The sequence below is a fragment of the Hypomesus nipponensis genome, chromosome 8, assembly GCF_054491055.1.
Source record: "Hypomesus nipponensis isolate SF chromosome 8, ASM5449105v1, whole genome shotgun sequence".
Lineage (NCBI taxonomy): Eukaryota > Metazoa > Chordata > Actinopteri > Osmeriformes > Osmeridae > Hypomesus > Hypomesus nipponensis.
Window position 1 is genome coordinate 9,559,522 of NC_140368.1, and position 14,472 is coordinate 9,573,993.

The window sequence follows — 14,472 nt, forward strand, 5'->3', positions numbered from 1 at the left end:
GACTAATATGTGGAAGGTCCAGGTTCATTCTACTGGGAGTTGACGGTTGATTGATAAATCTGGCTGGTCCTGATGTTGACTTGATGACTTGAGGACAGCATTCAGCAGGTTCACTGCACTGCACAACGCCCTTCAGTTCCGTTCGAACGGGATGTGACGCTAGTGCAGAGAATAGTATGGCGTCGGCAATGGATATTGACTCCATAGACAAGCTGTATTTTGATTTCTATAACATTTAGAGTCTAATTAAATAAGAGGTGGCGTTATAATGGACTATAAGGAAATGCATTTTTACAGTCCGTTTTCTTGATCCCGGATTCATACCCACAACCCATGTCCGAAGGACCCAGAGCTGCTTGGTCGAAGAGGGGTTGTGGGGACTCGCATCGCCGAGGTGAGAACGAGCTTAGCCAGCTAGCTGACTAGCCAATTTTTATAGGATGCCATTGTGAGGGGACTATAACATTCGTAACCGTGACTGTAAAATTGTCTTTGACCAGTACCGTGCTGGCTAGTTACATGGAAATCTCAACTGAATATCCCATAAATAGCCGTAAGTGAAAATAAAATGCGGCTACAGCTAGTTGTAGTACTACACAGCTAAGACAGCTCAGACAGGTTTATCTAGGATAGCAAAATGAGATCATGAGCATAGATACCTTTGCACATCTTGTTCACTGGCTTCCTACGCCATGCAATAATATACAGGTGAAGTATGTATATTTACACCTGTGGCCAACGCTCCCCTACGCTGATGATGTTGACGCTGCGCAGGCTAAAGTTGCTGTTTGCACTTGACGCGTGTCGTGACCCGACTCAAATTTGGTTGATCTGCTTCACTGCCAGCATGCATCATGCTACAATTCACTTGGATAAAAACACAGCTATCGAGCCAGCACTTTAGTTGTTTGTATGATGTGAGAGAGTTATCGGTTCAATCAAAACACTATTTTAAAGAAGGTTGTGTGCTGGTCATGACCTGTGTTTTTGTTTGGTCTGTCAGATCAAGGTAAACATAAGCAGAGGAAATGTGAGCGTTCCCTCACCGTGTTCTCTGTGAAGCCCGAGACTGTCCACCCGGGCCCAAAAAGGTACCGTTTCCATGACAGTAACGCTTTCTTACTTTACATATTGTCCACAATCCCACCCCAAAGAGCAGTCACGTACCTGACATTACGAATGTTGAATGGAGTTAAACATGGCAACCTTAATTTGATTCAATGTGTAGGACCGCTTTAAGACTTTAAGACCGCTTTTATCTAGATCTAGTAGTTTGAATGCATCCCCTTCCAACTTACTTGAATCACATTGCCTTCTGAAAAGATAGGAGGAACATAATCTAGGACGAATAATTGAAGAAACTTTGAATGTTAGTGTGCAGGTGTAGATTTAGGGTCTCCTGATTCTTAGATACTCTCAGCTTAGTCTGGCCAGGAAATGTGCCCAGAGGTTAGTGGGAAAAGTTTATAAAACAATGTTGACACATATATGTTTATGGACTCAGCAGACATGCTTTAATGTGGGCATTGTGTTGGGTTTGTTGTCTAGGTGATTCACTCCACAGAAAAGGGCCATTGTTAGTTTTTTCCTGGACACAAGGGGCACTGTCCTCTGATTGGCTCGGACAACCCCCTCTGACATGCCCGTGGCCAATCAGAGGTGAGTGTACGTTGTGTGTGTGTGTATGTTTGCATGCATTGTGGGTATGAGAGCGTATTTACAAGTGATTGTGCATGCAGGTATTTGTGTTGGCCTTGTGTAGGCTGGTTGGTGTTTTCTTACAGCCTGTCAGGGAGCATGTGTGTCTGCCAATATGTAGGGTTGGCATACTGTGCAAGGAGGGCATGTGCGTGTGGGCCTGATACTGTGTTGTGATCATGTGTTTGTGTGTGTAAGGGTGGGAGAGAATTCAAACATTTGTTCCTGTTACGTTCCTGACGTAATTCAGAGACAAGCCAAGACGGATGTCATAGATGTTGCACGATATGGAATTATTTTGATTGTCTTTCGACGTTAACTGAGCTGTAGCTGATAAACAACCTAAAGCAACATGTAATATTCAAGCCTGTACAACCATCATAAACAGACTAGGACCAAGACCAGTGTCATGCCACGGCCTGTAATCTGTCTTTTCACCTCTCTGATTCCCTCTCGCCCCCTCCTCTGTCACCCCCCTCCCCCCCAGGTGTGTGATGTCGGGGGGGGACGTGGAGGTGTACCTGTCCCAGGTGCATGATGGGAGTGTGTCCTCAGGTTTCAGGGCGCTCTATGAAGAGCGTCTCCTATTGGACGTCACGCTGCTGATCGAAGAACATCACTTCCAGGTACAGCAGCAAGCATGAGATCGGTCTCACACAAACCCACACACACGCACTCTTACACCCGCCTGTGGGAATACACTGGAGCCATCAATGTGGTACAGTATGTATTGAAATGACGCTCAATGAACACTTGATCCTCTTCACTCCAAGGCCCACAAAGCCCTTCTGGCGACCCAGAGTGACTACTTCCGAGTGATGTTCACAGCGGACATGCGTGAAAGAGACCAAGACAAGATCCACATGAAGGGCTTGACGGCAGCAGGGTTTGGCCATGTGCTGAGATTCATGTACTACGGGTCTCTGGAGCTCAGCATGCCCACCGTCCAGGAGATACTGCAGGTGAAACACACAGACACACATCAGACATTTCATTTGGTTGATGCCACTGTCAAATGCTGTAAATGGAATGGAACACATTTGTATCTTTCCATTTGCAATTCTCACTCCACCTCCATGTCTTTCTCCACCTCCGTCTGTCTCCACCTCCCTCCATCTCCACCTCCCTCCGTCTCCACCTCCCTCCATCTCCACATCCCTCCATCTCCACCTCCCTCCATCTCCACCTCCCTCCGTCTCCACCTCCCTCCATCTCCACCTCCCTCCATCTCCACATCCCTCCATCTCCACCTCCCTCCATCTCCACCTCCCTCCGTCTCCACCTCCCTCCATCTCCACCTCCCTCCCTCCGTCTCCACCTCCCTCCGTCTCCACCTCCCTCCCTCGCTCCCTCGTCATCTCTCGCCCTCCTAGGCAGCCATGTACGTGCAGCTGACGGAGGCGGTGGAGTTCTGCTGCTCCTTCCTGCTGGCCAAGATCTGCCTGGAGAACTGTGCCGAGGTCATGCGCCTCCTGGAGGACTTCAGCGTGGGAGTGGAGGGAGTCCAGGAGCAGCTCGACAACTTCCTGCTGGAGAACTTTGTCCCTCTGATGAGCAGACCCGACTTCCTGTCCTACCTCAGCCTGGAGAGACTGCAGGTGTGGAGGACCTTTTGGTCATAAAACACTCATCTAATTTCGCATCATGGCTTGAGTGTGTTGTGTGTGTGTGTGTGGTGTGGCGCAGTGGACTGTGTATAGTGTGTTGGACGACCAAACGTGACCACTGTCATGGGCGCTGTGCTTCTTCCCCATCCCCAGGCGTACTTAGACAGCGACGCTCTGAGTCGCTTCCCGGAGATCGAGCTGTACGAGGCCGTGCAAGCCTGGCTCCGACACGACCGGCGGCGCTGGAGACACACGGACACCATCGTCCAATCCCTCCGCTTCTGTCTCATGACCCCGGCCAACGTCTTCGAGAAGGTAAGGGACGCAGCCTCCGCGAGGCCCCGGGTCCAACTGTCAACCCGGTTTTAACGTTCTCGCCGGTTCTAACCCCCTGGCCCCGACCTTGTCGCAGGTGAAAACCTCTGAGTTTTACCGTTACTCGCGGCAACTGCGACAGGATGTGGACCAGGCGCTGAGCTACTTCCACGACGTCAACGAGCAGCCTCTGGTGGAGGCGCGCTCCAACCGCATCCGCTCGGTGCGACCGCAGACCGCCGTGTTCAGAGGCATGATCGGACACAGCATGGTGAACAGCAAGATCCTGCTCCTGCACAGGCCCAAGGTGCGTGTGGGGATCCTGTGGGAATATCGAGCAATCTTTTCGCGCACAATTGATTAGTTTTTCTCTCAACGTTGGGTGTATGTTTCTAATGTGCTGTGGGTGTGTACTCCCCAGGTGTGGTGGGAGCTGGAGGGACCCCAGGTGCCTCTGAGGCCAGACTGCCTGGCCATCGTCAACAACTTTGCCTTCCTGCTCGGAGGGGAGGAGTTGGGCCCAGACGGCGAGTTCCACGCGTCCTCCAAAGTCTACCGCTACGACCCCCGTCAGAACTCCTGGCTCCGCATGGCGGACATGTCCGTGCCCAGGTCCGGACTACGTCGCTGTTCTCTCCTTTCTGACAAAAAAAACCACGAATAGCTGAGTTTAAGTGAGACGCTCTTTCGATTTTGCCGACATTGTTTACGATTTCTTTCCAGATCGGAGTTTGCCGTGGGTGTCATTGGCAAGTTCATCTACGCCGTGGCGGGTCGCACACGCGACGAGACCTTCTATTCCACGGAGCGCTACGACATCACGGAGGACCGCTGGGAGTTTGTGGACCCGTACCCCGTCAACAAGTACGGCCACGAAGGAACGGTTCTCAACGGCAAGCTGTACATCACTGGGGGCATCACCTCCTCCTCCACCTCCAAGCAGGTGTGCGTGTTCGACCCAGGCCGGGAGGGGGGCGGCGGGGAGGGGGTGTGCGGGGGCGGAGCTGGGGCCGCAGACACACACAGGACACGGGCGGGCCGCAGCCCCCTCCTCCCCAGCACACACACCAACTGCTGGGAGAACAAGTCCAAGATGAACTACGCCCGCTGCTTTCACAAGATGATCTCCCACAATGGGAAGCTGTATGTGTTTGGAGGCGTGTGCGTGATCCTGAGGGCTTCCTTCGAGTCCCAAGGGTGCCCGTCCACCGAGGTGTACGACCCAGAGACAGACGAGTGGACCATCCTGGCGTCCATGCCCATAGGGCGCAGCGGCCACGGGGTGGCCGTGCTGGACAGGCAGATCATGGTCCTGGGGGGGCTGTGTTACAACGGCCACTACAGTGACTCCATCCTCACCTTCGACCCGGAAGAAAACAAGTGGAAAGAGGACGAGTATCCCAGGATGCCTTGCAAACTGGACGGGCTGCAGGTGTGCAGTCTGCACTTTCCTGAGTACGTGCTAGAGCACGTCAGACGATGCAGCTGAGGTCTGGTTTAAACACGCCTCCTTTTTTTTGCTCTAGGAACTCCCACTAATATGACTGAGTCCTCCCACTAAGTCCTGGGACTGTGGGTGGTAGGTGTTTACAGGTGTGAAACTAATACTCGTATGCTGACGCTTTTAAACTAGAGACCAGTGCTTATTTGAGACAAAGATGAAACAATGCGCCATCGTTTTCTGTCCGTAATGATGGAAAGTGGTCCGTTGTGGTTGATCCTTTTCAAAGAAATACGCTTTGTCAGAAAAAAGGGAAAAATGTGAGGGGGGGGGGGGGGGAGGTTGGTTTTCATTCTGCAGATGTATTTTTAATTTGTATGTGGACTACGGTCAGTTTCATATTTTACTGTATTTATTCTGTCTGAGATCTAGCAGCTCTACTCTCCTATAACTCCATTCTAATCGCCAATGTGTTCATGTTTGTGTGAAGGATCTCGTCTGTGTTCCCCTGCACCCCGTGCCGGGGCTTGGGGAGCTGAAATGTGTGAGTGTGGGTGTTTGCCAACATGTATGTATGTGGGTGTGCGCACCCGTGCAGCTGAATGACGCATGTACTGAACTGAGAGAATTGAAAGAAGAAGAAAACAAATATACACTACTGGCTGTGTGAGGGCTCCTTAGTCCAATACTGATGTTGACGATGTCATGATTGCATATTGTAATGCTGTTCCGCTGCTGTGTGCCAGTCAGAGATGAGAGGTCAGGGGTCATTCACTGTTAAAGAGGACCCTTGACACCGAAAGGCTACTTTGATTTATGTTTCTCATGCTTTTCTCACTCCCTAGGCTTTGGATGTGGCTCCATGGGTATGTTTTGTAGCAGGATCCATCCATGGGATACATTTCCTGGATAGTCTGTAAGAATATACAGCTTAATTGACCACATCTCTAGCTGGTTATACCTTTAGATAAGTGTCTGGACCTAGTCATGTCTCTGGCTCTCTTCCTCTTTTTATATGTGCAACTACGAAAAGGGCTAAAGCACATACGAATGCAGTTCAGTCAGCAATGTTTTGATTCTCTACAGCTTCCTGTCACTGTGCATGTGTCACCATGCAGCTTTGTAGATCATTCAGACTTTAGAGTGCTTTGAAAGAGGAACATCGTGTATTTATGCGCTTCAAAACATTTTACTCTCCCACCGTCATGCTTCCCTCTCTTTCCCAAGTCCGCACCAATTCAGCAATATCGAGAGAGAAGCTGATCTTACTGTCATCCCTCCTGCCAAAGCTCATCAAACCAGCGATGCAGTGTTCACACGGTTGCGTTTAAACATGCAGATCTCTGTGGTGAAATGAAATAGTTGACTGGTTCAAGTACTGTACCATGTAGAATCCTCAGCTGTAAGGCTACCATAATGTTTGATCACGGGTAGTAGCTTGTTATCTGACGTGCTGCATTGATATGGCAAAGGCAGGTAGAGTAGAGAATTACCAGCGGGCCCATCTGTCTCCATGGTGTCATTGTTTATTTGTCTGAATTACAGTCTATATGTACCATTAACTATAATATATGCCAAAATTCAAGTCTTCAAAACGCTTCTTATGCAGCTCAAACTGTGTATGCTATACTACTGTTATTTTTGTTTAGGGCACGGCCTGTCATAGCTCAGCATTTTTAAATCCACTCATCATCCTTCCGTATTTCAGTAGGTTAAAATAATAGGTTAGGCTCAAGAGGATAAAACAAAACCCTGTACGCTGAAAAAATGAAATGAAACGTATAATCTGAGTAGCCACTATTTGGAACAGTTTGTAATTTCTTGAAGGAAATAAATGTTCATACAGCTTTCTACTCTTGTTCGGTTGTTTTGTATTGTGTGCGTGTGTGCGTCATCTTGCGTGCACGGTGAGAAAGCGGTTGTTTTGGTGTATTTTGCCTTCAGACTTGCCGTACAAATCATTAGTCACACAGAAGGAAATGTCAAACCTTCGGAAACTGGTACGATGATATTTCTTTATATAATTGTTTAGCCAAATCTGAGAATATTATGTTGCAACCATAACGATGCTCAATATGATCCAAACAGTTACTACTTAACATATGTTTGATATAAATACGCGACGTGAATATCCAGCACACTGGCTCTAAACTGTGCTACTAGCTAGCTTGCTGTCAGCTGACGTGCTCTAAGCACCCTAGCTTGCTTGTTAAATGTTACCTTAGATAGTAAAAGATTGACCACAATGTGATGAGCAGTCTTGCCAATTGGGGTTTATATGGGGGATGCAAATCATTGATTATTTTCTGAAAGTGAATTGCTGAGGAGCGAAAGTGCTACAGCATCCCTCATGCCCTTCTTTAGCTACAAGGATGACAGTGGCTACTCTCCTTCACCTCACATCTACCACCACCAGGTGTCGCTGCCCGTCACAGTCCCCGGGCTTCTTGGCATGATGACTGGGACGGTACTGGCCGCCAGTGAGGTCAAGAAAGCCGCGGCTATGAGTATTGAGGAGGTACAGTAGCTATGATTGTGCACCTGTCAAGTAACCTAGCTAATGTTGTGATTTAATCAGCGATGGCAGAATGGAATGTGGAACTATTCACAGCTAATAGAGCAGAACAAATAAAAGGTGTGTGTGTGCGCTTGTGCAGTTGCCATCCCTCTACACAGCTCCCGAGCCTCAGCTCCGGTATGTGGAACCGGAGGTTGGGCCAGTGGAAGAGAGTGTTGCAACTCTTAGAAAATGGGCAGAGCCTTACACAAATCAGTTCCAGGTAGCTGTTTTTGACACACCTGACATTACTTGGTAGATGTGTTTGTGTAAATGTGCATGTGTGTGAGTCCTGGAACTTGTTTTATTTATGGCTTTGTTTCCTTCTAGGAAACCGGTATATCTACCCTGGCCAAAGCAGAGGTCTGTAAGGCTGTGATCAACAAAGTGCATGTTATTTTCCAAGTCATTTTTTTTCTTTCTCCAGGTTGAATATCGGTTAAGCGCAAACTCAAATGTTGCCTCTGAATGTGTTTCTTCCACAATGTTTTTTCTATATTCTCACATCCAATGAAATGCGGTTGAGAACAGAGAACCCTGATAATGGTGTGAAAGACTTGACTGCTCCAAACCTTCCACACTTACTCCCCCTTCCTTGGTCTATTCTGCTGTGGTACCCAGGAGTACTACAGGACAGTGGAGCCCACTGTGAGCAGCAGTGTTCAGACTGTCACAGACATCTATGAGTTCCTCAATGATCCTCCCTCTGACCTTTACCCCAGTGTTGGGGTCGTCGGCTTCTCAGGCTTCCTCGGACTCTACCTGGCCAAAGGTAATGCATGCCTGCGCACAGACAGACACACACACACACACACACACACACACACCAAGCCTGACGCTCCTCTTCTTGTGTGTGTGTCAGGTTCTAGGGTGAAGAGGCTGGTGTTTCCTCTGGGTCTCATGGCCCTGAGTGCCTCCATGTTTTATCCTCAGCAGGCTGCCTCTATCGCCAAGGTAACAGCTGTGTGTGGATGGATCTATGTTTGTAATAATGTGGGTTCCTCTCTTCTTATCTGGGAGGGCTATGGTTTCCTGCAGGAAAGGCTGGCTGTGAAGTGTGCGTGTGTGAAATATGTCATTAGGGCGGTGGGGTACCTTGCCCTTTTCCCTTTTGACTTGTCTGTTGAATGTTATTGTAGCCAGACAGATATGGAATGGAATTTTGTGATATTTTCAGGTCTGAGGTTGTGAACTTTTCGTTAAAGTCACACCCACCACAAATACCACCCCCCTCCCCCATTTCAGATTTTAACATCAACTGTAAGCAATTTTTCATCCACTGTGCACATTTAATACATGCGTGACTTCTTTGTTCAAGTTCCCCTTTTGTTCATATATTCCACCTCTGTTGTACTGAGAGTCCAGACACCCCCGTCCCCCACACACACACACACACACACACACACATACACGCACATGAATACACACAAACCACATATCTGACTGACTACAGGATACACATGTGCAAACACATGGGATGAATATAGAACCAGGAGGATGCAGAAGTGATTGCACAGGTGCTCATTGTTGGGAAGGAAATATGGGGCCAATGGGTGGTTGCTTAGTGGTTTATGGACAGCTGGAGGATCATGTGGTTATAATAGTGTGAGATATTGAGATAGGATGGGTTATTTCTTTATGACAATAAATCTGTGTTTTATTGTGTGTTACGGCCAGACCTCTAAACCTTTCACCATATGCTTGTTTCCATGGAGCCATTATCTCGGAGGCCTCTTTATAATGTGTGTTTCTGTGTGTGTGTGTGTGCGCGTGGATGCATGCGCGCATCCCCTGTGCATTGCTCTAATTGTTGTTTTTCTCTGTCTCAGGTGAGCAAGGACTCTGTGTTCGCCTGGGGTTTGCAGGGGCGTGGTGCTATAGAGAAACTATGGAAGGAGCTGCCTTTCGCTGGAAAGAACGTGAGTTTCTTTGAACAACCTCTTTAAAGCCAAGTGTCATTGAAACAAGAGGAGACAAGAGAAGAAATGTGAACCCAGAGATTCTTGAGCACCTCTGGTAGTAAACAATCAGCACATAGGTACTCAGGAAGCCTAGGGTTAGGTGACACTGACACCTCACACTAATGAGCAGCATGGCCTACTTCGGTGGCTGCCTAAGCAGGTGGACACGTGTGTTTGTAAGTCACAGGAGTCGTGTGTAGCGACATGTGACGGTGAAATCGATATTATCGAAGCGACTCTGCGACACTTGTCACAGGAGCTGCTGTATCAAATGTGTGCACGTGTCACTTCCTGTCCCTCAGCCTGAGCAAAAGGAGCAGCCAGGAAGCAGCGGGCCGTCCAGCTGAGAGAGAGAGACGCTCTGGACACACACCTGCAACAGTGCCACCGCCCTCACACACACACCTCTCTGAAACATTTGATGATTGCAGGCCAACTTACTCTTTATGAGAGAGAACATATTCTTTACTTAAAGCCTAAATTCTATAAAGAATAAGAACATTTGGTTCACACTAACACTCATATTCATATGGTTGTTGTGCACATCGAGATGGCTTTATTAGAGTTATAAAAACTTCTGAATCAGTTTCTCACCATGTCAACATGATTACACATCCTTGCATATTTCCAATGTTGGCAGACAAACAGCTTTTTAAATGGTTGTTTGGACTGGATTTGTATATTTATTTACAGATATATTATTTCCTTGTCCAAGATTCACAAGGTAGACTACTATTTGTATGTCACAGTAAAGTTATATCCAGATTATTGTTTAAATTATGTTTTAAATGTGTTTGAAGGTGTAATTCATTGCTCATGCCTACAGTATTTGAAATATGTTGTCCCAACAAATGAAAGTAATATGGAAATATATTTTTGTTTTACGTGACTATTTGAATGTAATTAAGAACGTTCCATGCACAGTGACAGCATCAGTATTCAATATTCTGGCAGTTTCCATTTTGGTTTGCTGCCAAATCGATTCCTAGACAATTACCTGTACTATCTTATTCAAAGTGGTTGTTAACACTTATGTAAGTGTGATTACTTTTCTACAGGAGGTAAAGTTCAGCATTGTTAAGAAAATTCCAACTATAGTTGATACTAAAACTCTTAAGCAAGCCTGTTCTGTAAACTGTAAGCGATTGATCCAGAATGTCTCAAGGCAGGGTTGTAATGAGGTCTAAAAGGTTTTATTGCTGGTACAGGAGTAGAATGCCTTTGTCTGAAAAGGTTATCAATGCAGATAGTTCCCAGTTCTCTGTCCAGACTGTTGGCCCTGCCAGAGTTGAAATTACTGGAATATTCTCAAAATGTGTCTAAGCAACACATCCTCAACAGTATAGCAAAGCTATTTTTAAAATAGTATTTATCCCCTAATTCCTGGTTGCCCTCCAGGCAATTGTTAGTCTGTAACTAGGTTGAACTCAAGAACACAAACAGGGCAGTTCAAGGGGGGTGAGTGCACTTGGCTGTGACCAAAATGCTCCCTCCATTTTTGAGTGTAAATAAAGGTAATTGTGACTGTAGGGTTTAATATTGGCCAAACCACAAAAACGAATTCTCCTACAGATTAAAGGAAGATGGGAAACTGAACAGTGTATTAACATGAACCAAATTATGCCATTACTCTACCATGATTATTGTAAACCAGAGATAGAAAGCAAGAGGTGAGGAAGGACAAGCCAGAAATGAGAAGGTCTCAGGAGATGGATCAATTCACAATTTCATTTATACTCAACAACAAATCAGACCTCATCTTGTCCCTTATCAACATATGACAAGCAATGCTACAGTAGGTTACACCTTGAGGTGTGAGAGCAATTAAATGGAAACTCATCCAGCAACTTCAGATTTTAGCATACGAGAGGTGGGGGCAGGGTGACACTCAGCTTTACATGGCCCTGATCTATTTCTCCATGTTTATCTGCTGGTTGCACAGGTACTCCCAATTTTCCCTCATTTAAATCGGTGTTTGATGCCAAATCTTTTGTTTCTTTTAGTCACGTGCACTTTGTGCAAGGGTGTGGTTTGTAGAGAACAAAAGTCATATTTTCGGAGGTGGAACAGTCTGTGCAAACAATAGCCTGGGGGTGCAGGTCTGTATTAGCATGTAGATCAATGAGTCTTTTGTTCTGCCAATGTCTGTGCATTTGACCAAGTCTTCTACATCACTGTGATTAACTCTAAGAAAACACCACACTCTCTGGGATCAAGAAGACAAACTGATGTTGTTGCACTGCTATGACTCCAAAAAGAAGGTGGGAGAATAGGGATGTGTTAAAATCTGTGAAATATTTGAAGTTACCAACATACAATCCCCAAAACTGAAAGTTGATTGATTTGTACACAAATCTAAAACTACAGATACAGGTGTTCAATTTAACTTTATTAGCGCTCAAATGATAACATTAGTGAAAAAGGCAGACTACACAATACAAGATTTCACCTATAGTCAATAAGGAAGGCGTGAACGAATACCACTGAATTATGCAGGATTAAGCATCCATTTTCAAAAACTTAAATCTACACAAATTAACATATAGCTCACTATAAGTACATAAAATGCCCATTAGATTACTTATCTACCGCTAGCAATCTCTGATCCCCACCTTGACAGGAAGTGGTGCCTGTCTAGAATCAAGAGTCATGAGCATGGATAATTTGGCCAACACATTAGCTAGACTCCAGACAACCGAATGAGAGTGTTCATTCCACCCTTCATGATGAATGTCGTCATTCCCAACTGAACAAATTCAAGCAAAGTAGGCAACCCCATGTGCCAACGTAGCTGGTGGGGAGGTGTCAAACCGTGACTGCTACGGAAATTGCACAAATCATTTCAGAGTCTTATCAAGCCATTGTTTTGTGATGACCAAACTCTCCAGCCATGTCTCTGGTTCTGACAGGCCCCCCTGTCCCCCGCCCTTGCCCCACTACTGGTCACTGGAACTGGGGCCAGCTCACTCCTCTGCTGGGGAGGACATCTTGTAGAGGCCCTCCTTGTCAATCCTGAAGAGCCTCCAGCCCTCCTCCAGAGAGAGGTCGGCAGCACCGCGACGCTTGTAGAACTCTATCGATGCCTTGTTGTCCTCGGCAACGATGAAGTGCATGCTGCTGCAGCGAGTTTTCACCGCCGTCTGGAGAGAACTTAAGGGTTAGATATATATACACACACATACACTTTGTGATATTAACTGAGGTTTCCCTACTTCAGACAAAGGTCTAAACCCTAGTAACAATTCTCTGGCCATACCCAGGTCTATAATATAGCACCGTATGTTATGTTGTGTTAAAGGAATAGCTTCAATTCTATAGCATCTACTCACATGACTGAGGAGCTTCAAGATTTCAGATCCGATGCCAAACCCTGAAAGACAGGGAAAAAAGCTGATTAAGATCAAGGAGAAAAGGTTGAGTTAGGTGAGAGTTTTTGTACGACGTTGTACTCACCCCTGTACTCTTTCATCACAAAGAAGTCCTCCAGGTAAAGGAGCTTGCCAATCCAGGGGTCATAGGTGAAGTAGTACATCGCAAAACCAATCACGGTGGGAGCTGGGCGCACACAGACATGCACTTTCAATAACAAGTAAAACATCTTTGTGGGATGAGAACAAGAAAATTGATTTGGTAAACAGATTGTGTTGGTTTCTTAAGTGTATAGTTCAGAGTGCTACGGGTAAGCCATGTTGAAGGCAGAGCAACATGTTGAAGAACAGCTTTTCACCCAAACAGGAAGTACTGTACCCACAATACATCTACCCAAGGCAGTGTATGCGAGTTAGAGCAGTGACTATGTAACACACTCCAAAGTAGGCTTTTTACGAGTAGGCCTACATCTGTTGGAACTGGCAAATGGCGCCTGTGCAATGCAGAACAAAACACGTTCTGTTTATTTGAAACACAAACCAACGTTGCCTACCGCTGTTCATCTGCTCCCCTGTGAACTCTGCCACAATACAGTGGTAAAACGGGTGGTCACCGAATCCATCCTCAAGCAGATCTGTGATAACAGAATTGTATAACGTCTTATTAAACTCGTTTCATGTGTGTAAAACATTTACCCTACAGTCAGATTTCAACAGCTTTACCAATCAGACATACCTTTCTCAGTCAGTATAACTTGATCTTCCATTTCTTCATATTTTGCAAGTTCCTAGTAAGAAACATTATGTTTGAGTAGGCCAATATGAGCATTATTAACGATTCAACACACGTTAGAATTGGTAAACTGACCTGAACTAAACGATTACTAACATGTAGTTAATAATTTACAGTCATTGGTGGATACAAATCTTTTTAGGGGAAGTGCATCATGAAGCTGAGGAAATTAATTAAAAAAAAAACAGGGGGACGGAGATCATTTCAGACCCAAACAAAATATGAAGCGATGACACATCCTTCTCTACAGTCGGATATCCAGCGGAAATGCCCTACTTAGATGGCCGTTACGTCGGCTTGGTTTAGGCCCGTCACTTCATCAAAACAGAAGAGTTTAGTGCTGCCAGCAAGCGGCTGCTATAAAATGTATTCAGTGTATGCATCCGGCGTAACATGAATAACATCGAAATATTAAAACAGGCGACTCTACCTTTATGAGTCGCAATATGTCAGGCACGTCTTTGGGTTCAGCTTTCCGTAATTTAAAGTTAGCCATTTTCTTCTTTTACTCTTTTTTCCTTTTCTCACTAATCCTCTGTATGTGAAGTGAAGCAATAGAAGTTTCTTCATTCGCTTCCCAGGGAGTTTACCCTCCGCAGTCAGTCTGGGATCCTGACGCTTCTGTCGGGAGAATTACATGCAGCAACTACCTGCGGGGACGAAATCAGCTGTACTAGACGGTTCTTTGTTTCTTCATGTGTTTTTATACTGACCCGTGGGGGTTGGGAAGAT

The 14,472-nt window shown here is 46.1% G+C and overlaps 3 protein-coding genes across 7 annotated transcripts; 2 read left to right on the top strand and 1 right to left on the bottom strand.

Moving 5' to 3' along the window:
* The first annotated feature begins 104 nt into the window (after window positions 1-104).
* Window positions 105-6,912, top strand: klhl15 (kelch-like family member 15). Of its 3 annotated transcripts, none has more exons than XM_084702621.1 (9): window positions 105-394; window positions 1,004-1,091; window positions 2,186-2,324; window positions 2,472-2,660; window positions 3,072-3,296; window positions 3,459-3,620; window positions 3,718-3,927; window positions 4,042-4,232; window positions 4,344-6,912. In XM_084702621.1, the coding sequence occupies exons 1-9, from the start codon at window positions 334-336 to the stop codon at window positions 5,107-5,109; spliced, it is 2,031 nt and encodes a 676-aa protein (XP_084558747.1). In that variant the 5' UTR covers window positions 105-333; the 3' UTR covers window positions 5,110-6,912. The 3 variants fall into 3 exon arrangements, with proteins under 3 accessions (XP_084558747.1, XP_084558749.1, XP_084558748.1); XM_084702622.1 differs by lacking the exon at window positions 105-394 and adding an exon at window positions 1,549-1,659; XM_084702623.1 differs by lacking the exon at window positions 1,004-1,091 and having other exon boundaries at window positions 106-394.
* A 7-nt stretch (window positions 6,913-6,919) lies between these two features.
* On the top strand, window positions 6,920-10,468 carry apoob (apolipoprotein O, b). 2 transcript variants are annotated; one of them, XM_084702624.1, is made up of 8 exons: window positions 6,920-7,061; window positions 7,478-7,579; window positions 7,719-7,841; window positions 7,949-7,981; window positions 8,240-8,390; window positions 8,481-8,572; window positions 9,448-9,537; window positions 9,882-10,468. In XM_084702624.1, the coding sequence occupies exons 1-8, from the start codon at window positions 7,041-7,043 to the stop codon at window positions 9,924-9,926; spliced, it is 657 nt and encodes a 218-aa protein (XP_084558750.1). In that variant the 5' UTR covers window positions 6,920-7,040; the 3' UTR covers window positions 9,927-10,468. The 2 variants fall into 2 exon arrangements, with proteins under 2 accessions (XP_084558750.1, XP_084558751.1); XM_084702625.1 differs by having other exon boundaries at window positions 7,006-7,061; window positions 7,426-7,579.
* Window positions 10,469-11,947: 1,479 nt separating this feature from the next.
* Window positions 11,948-14,440, bottom strand: LOC146275065 (diamine acetyltransferase 1-like). 2 transcript variants are annotated; one of them, XM_084702626.1, is made up of 6 exons: window positions 14,171-14,440; window positions 13,684-13,735; window positions 13,502-13,582; window positions 13,033-13,134; window positions 12,909-12,949; window positions 11,948-12,719 (listed from the first exon to the last, which is right to left on the bottom strand). In XM_084702626.1, the coding sequence occupies exons 1-6, from the start codon at window positions 14,234-14,236 to the stop codon at window positions 12,543-12,545; spliced, it is 519 nt and encodes a 172-aa protein (XP_084558752.1). In that variant the 5' UTR covers window positions 14,237-14,440; the 3' UTR covers window positions 11,948-12,542. The 2 variants fall into 2 exon arrangements, with proteins under 2 accessions (XP_084558752.1, XP_084558753.1); XM_084702627.1 differs by lacking the exon at window positions 14,171-14,440 and adding an exon at window positions 13,816-14,153.
* Window positions 14,441-14,472: the final 32 nt, after the last annotated feature.